Source organism: Drosophila takahashii, chromosome 2R (genome assembly GCF_030179915.1).
Source record: "Drosophila takahashii strain IR98-3 E-12201 chromosome 2R, DtakHiC1v2, whole genome shotgun sequence".
In the NCBI taxonomy this organism is placed as follows: Eukaryota; Metazoa; Arthropoda; class Insecta; order Diptera; family Drosophilidae; genus Drosophila; species Drosophila takahashii.
The window spans coordinates 40,883,378-40,888,881 of record NC_091679.1 but is presented as its reverse complement, the minus strand read 5'-3'; the positions used below and the strand labels follow the sequence as shown (position 1 = coordinate 40,888,881).

Genomic DNA, 5,504 nt, shown 5'->3' with positions numbered 1-5,504 from the left:
CCCCCTTTACCCCTGACCCAACTGCTGCTTTGAACTTCTCGCTCAACTTTCTGGCTGGCTGTCAAATGAGAGCGAGCGAGATAGCAATGAAATGCGGCAAATGTTGTTCGGAATATTAATTCGACTTTGGGCCGCATTTAAGGAGCTTAATGAACTTGAATCGCGGGATTAAAGCTAAAAGTACACAGAAAAATATAAAGCCTCATTCCATAAATTTTTGTTGCTGTTCGAAAAAAGTATTCTTAATTTCTATAATTGTTTTATAAAAACGACGAGTATTTTAACCAAAATTTATAATTTATTCCATTAAATTTCTATTCCAATTTCTTTTCGTGTATTTAGCGTCTGTGTTTCATTTTGCCCATCAATGTGGGGGAAAAGGTGGCAAAAGGACGGAGAACAAAAAACTTTTAATGCCGCATCGTTCTATCCCTCGGTCCCTTGATATTTGTTTATTCTTTGAACTTCTCCAATTAAAAGTAAATATTGTGAGTAGTTTATCTCGATTTCATTCAGAGCCGGGCAGTTTGCATAGTTGGCACTTTTTGCCCGACTCTCCCCTTCTCCCCTTCCCCGCTTTCCCCTTTTCCCATTAACAAGCCAACTTTGCTTGCATTTCGCACGCAATCTAAGACTGCGACTACGTCATTTCCACTCTAGAGCTTTCGCTTTGTATCCGCATCTGTATCTGTATCTGATTTCCACTCGAATCCAGCTCAACTTCGGGGCCAGAAACTTTTCTTTGCGCGTAATTTAATGCCTTTTAAAGCGGCAACGCGGCCCAAGCTAGTTTTCGTCTGTCGGAGTAACATCTAATGGCAGCTAAAATGGATAAAGTGAAAGGGGAACCGTAAAGTATTCTTTGACTAAAATATGGTACAGAGTTTAGACGGAATTTTATTTTAGTTCTATATTATCCAATTTCTAAGGATTTCCCAGTAAAAATATATCTTAATTTTAAATAGTAGGCTCTTAAAAAATTTCCATTCGAAGTGCTCAATATTTAAAAGCTTTTCTTTAATTTCATTTCATTTACCTTTTAAGCAAACATCGATTTTCTGGGAATATACAACCTACCATCGCAAAAACGAAGCTCACATCCGGCTAATTAGTTTATCTCAAGATTGCAAAGTTCGCTCAAAGTTAGAGCCAAGAGAAAGTGAAAGTTTACTTACTAGTCCCGCCCTCTTAGCTTCCTCAGATTCCCCAACTCCCAAACAGGCACTCGAAATTACGTTGCAGCTAACAAAAACATGGAATAATTTTATTTACGATTCAACTTTGTAGTCACAAAATCATATGAGTAACTGCTTTGAAAGAAGAGGGAAGGGAGGGCAGATATGTAAGGTGCAAAGCATAAAAAATCGTGGTAAAACTTTATGTGCGTATCCCTGAGATGATTTCAGTCAACCGCCCAAGTTAAGTTTACTTTATGGCAGAGGGAAAAAAACGCTGAATGCTCAGAGAATAAAATAATAAAAACGGAAATTAATGTCGGACGGAGGGGCTAGAGGACATGTGTGCGAATAATTTATAAGGTCCCAAGACGGAATAAAAAACGAATTATGTTCGGGATACTTTGAAAGTGTTTCATTAGGCTACCTGCAGGTTTTAATCAAGACTGAGACTTTATTTGTACAAGTTTTGTCTGCATTTCGCAATTTTATTCCACAATTTGCCTGGCATTTGGCTTTCATTTTGGGACATAAGCTCATTACTAACTTTAATTAAAGGAAACCAGGTGTAAGAGCATTAATGAATGAATTATGACTGACAAAGTTTTTGAATCAAGTTGTTTATTTAAGCGGAAATAATTTAATTGGTCACAACTAATATTTTGGATTTAAATAGTAGGCTATTTTACGGTATTCCAATGGTATTTGGCCAATTAAACAGTAATGAAGAGCTAAAAATTAATAGGTATATGAATTTAAATATTTAATTGTATTATTTATTTAATTAAATATTAGGTATTTTAAAATATATTATACATATTTGGCATCAAGAACTTGATACTTTACCCTTTTTGGGCAATGCCTTAATACATTTTTCTGGTTTTCGGTGACCCTTTAAAGTGCTGTCCAGCGATTTTGTGGGCCTGGAGTGGCCCACCCTCTGCCCACTTGACTGCAACGGCCTTGCTCCGCTCCACACCCCCCTTCCTACTCCCCTGAACCGTCTCATTTCCATCGTTTTGTCTCCGCTCCATTGTTCGGCCAGCAGCTCGTTTGGCCTTTGCCTCGGCAGCAACTCATTAAAAATTCCATTTTCATTTCGCCCATCATCCATTTTGATTTCATAGTCGAGTGGATGGCGCTGGGCGGCCTGGGCTGCAGTTGGATTCTGGTCGGATTCGCTGGAATTGGATGAGTTGGGTCGATGGGGTTGCCAACTGCGCGTCGCGCAATTTCAAAGTGTTTACTTTCTTGCACATTGATTTCGATGGGACTTTTACTTTGGCTTTCGCCCTTTGCATTTTAACGCTGGCAATTTGATATTTTATTTAAATAACCACCGCCATTTCGGCCACCGAATTTCTCAGGGAATTTTTTAACGCCCCCGTAATTAAAAAATAAATATATGAATTATAAAGTTTTTCCAGCATCAGCTTAAATTTCTTTTTTTTTCGGGCCGGCAAACATGAATGAATCCATATGCAGTCTTATTGGAAATTGAAGGGGAAAACGGTTGCCGCAGTTAATTATTTGCCCTGCCAGTTTGGCGAACGTGACGTATACGTAATTTTTATCCCGCCTGGCTCACTGATGAATTGTTTGCCCAGCACTCAATCAATATATGTACACGGAACTTATATGCATGTAAATATGCATATATATTAATACGCGATTGTGTATTTGCATTCGCGCATGCTTTAATATATTTGGTCATTAATTTTTGAGGTTAACAACCGAAATGATATGGGGATTCAGAGCGTATTTCTTCTGCAGGGTAAATTAGCTTGATTTGATTTTTTTCATATGTATCTGTCAATTAACCGCATTATTTATACATATTATATTAATTACAAAAGGTATTTTTAAATAAATCTCCATGGCTGAAACTACAGATATATGTGAACATAATTAATGTTATCAATTACTAATCTCGTATAAATGTGTTCAATGAAAATTGAAATTTAATCGAATAAAATGCCATCGGGCGAATTCATATTTATAGAAATCGTAAATCTAATCGTTAGGTAATTTTATTCAATAAAATAAATGATTTATTCACTGATTAGAATTTTAAAACTGCCTTTTTGTATGCCGTAGGATTTAAAGTCATCAAAACTAAATAGGAAGACACATAACATTTTATTTAAATTTCCAACACCAAATTTAGCTAACGAAGATGGACAAGATAATGATTTGCATCATTGGATCGGGAAACTGGGCAACGACCATAGCCAGAAATGTGGGCAGGAATGTGATGAATTCGCAGACACTTGACGAAAAGGTTCCCATGTATGTGTACGAGGAAATTGTTGACGGTCGCAAGCTCACCGAAATCATCAACACCACCCACATAAATGCCAAGTACATGCCGAACTTTGAGCTGCCGCCCAATATTGTGGGTGCACTTTGATTGAATGACAATATTTTGGATATGCTAAATATTTCGTTTAATTAACCAGGTGGCCGTGGATGATATTGTGGCCACGGCCAGGGATGCGGATATTATAATATTCGCCATTCCGCCGACTTTCGTCAGTAGCTGCTGCAAAACTCTATTGGGAAAAGTCAAGCCCACGGCCCATGCAGTTTCACTGATCAAAGGATTCGAGCGCGGCGATGATGGGCAATTCGTCCTGATTTCGCAGATAATTATGAGGCAGTTAAAGGTTTTATTAAAAATTAACTTATAGATGTAGAGAGTTTAGTTTTAGAAATGGAAATCAAGATACTAATAGAGAACTTTTATTTTTTTATTTTTAAACTTAGAAACCTTTAAGTTATTATTTTCTGATTATATAGATCCCTTGTTCCGTTCTGGTGGGCTGCAATTTGCCCTACGAGCTGGCCCATGATCACTTTGCCGAGGGAACTGTAGGCTGTCGGGATCAGAAGTATTATCGAGTGCTGCACGACATCTTCAAGTCCCCCACCTTCCGTGTGGTGGTAACCGAGGATGCAGATTGTGTGGAGATCTGTTCCACTTTGAGGGTGAGTTTATTAATTAAAGAACCTACCCTTTCTAAAAGACCCAGTTTTCTGGTTTGCAGAATATAATAGCCTTTGCGGCTGGCTGCTCGGATGGAATGGAGTTGAATGAGAACACAAAGGGAGGCATCATTCGGAGGGGATTTTTGGAGATGCTGCAATTCGTGGATGTTTTTTATCCCGGCTGCCGCATGGGAACCTTTTTTGAATCCTGCGGAATATCCGATTTGGTCACTAGTTGCTATGGTAGTTCCTTTTAAAATATTCTTTTATAAATATTTGAAGCATAATCTTTACAAACTTAATCTATTTATTCGATAGCCAATCGCAATCGCAAGTTGGCCGAAGCTTTCGTAAAGACAGGAAAGCCTCTGAGTGAGCTGGAGCACATCCTGATACCAGGACACGAGCCACTGGGTCCAGTGACAGCTGAGTTAGTGCATCACATGCTCAAAAAGAAGGGCTTGGAGGATAAGTTAGTTATCCAATCAATGCACTTTCAACTCCACCCACTTAAACAAACTTTCCTGTTTTTTCCCAGATTTCCTCTCTTCACATGTGTTTACAGGATCTGCACTGGCGACTATCCCCTGCACCGTCTGGTGGAAACTCTGATTAAGGCTCGCGAGGACATGTAAGCAGGATACCCCTTGAATCCCTTGCCGATCTAGTAGTAATAATATTTTTTCCTGCAGCTTTCACCCGCTCCATACTTTCCAGCTCTGAGGGTCTTCGTTTAATGTTTAATGATATTTAAAAATAAAAACCAGAACAACCGAACAACACAGAAATTTGCTTTCCTTAACCGTTTAGCCGACAAAATGGAGCACATGAGTGGGAGGCTTTGTCTCGGAAAATATACAAACGAGTATATATATAAGGTATTTGCCAGCAAATGCGGCAGGACGCTCATCTCGATGTTCAAACAAAGCCCCTCAACATTTGTATTGTGCGTCTTTTCTTGCTGCAGTTCAAGTATTCCTTTTGCGGAGAGAGTGCACTCCATTGAATGCACCAACGCTCCGAGCATAGCAAAAAACAACGGAAATCACTTCAGTCGGGGATCCGGAATCCGGATCCGGATGAATGGAAAAGAAAGCCGCCCGCTTTTCCATCTCATTGTTTTCCATGGCTCAACTATAAATTTATGTGTGTTTCTCGGTGTCCGGTAGTTTTTTCTTTATGCTTTTTTTTTATTTTTCACTATTGTATTGGGGCTGAAGTGCTTTCCAATCGGAATTGAGGAAATGGGAGCAACCACTGGAGGACTTGTGGAGATCTCAACAATAGTTCATTGAACTACACGTCGTCTATAGCTCTATATGTCAGCATAGGTTTGTTAGC

The 5,504-nt window shown here is 39.0% G+C and overlaps 1 protein-coding gene across 1 annotated transcript; it reads left to right on the top strand.

Annotated features, from left to right (window-relative positions):
* Positions 1–3,265: 3,265 nt before the first annotated feature.
* On the top strand, positions 3,266–4,951 carry Gpdh2 (Glycerol-3-phosphate dehydrogenase 2). Its single transcript, XM_017150388.3, has 7 exons — positions 3,266–3,570; positions 3,635–3,841; positions 3,975–4,163; positions 4,223–4,406; positions 4,482–4,635; positions 4,702–4,794; positions 4,856–4,951. Exons 1-7 carry the CDS (start codon positions 3,352–3,354, stop codon positions 4,884–4,886), a joined length of 1,077 nt encoding a protein of 358 aa, XP_017005877.3. The 5' UTR covers positions 3,266–3,351; the 3' UTR covers positions 4,887–4,951.
* The last annotated feature ends 553 nt before the right edge of the window (positions 4,952–5,504 follow it).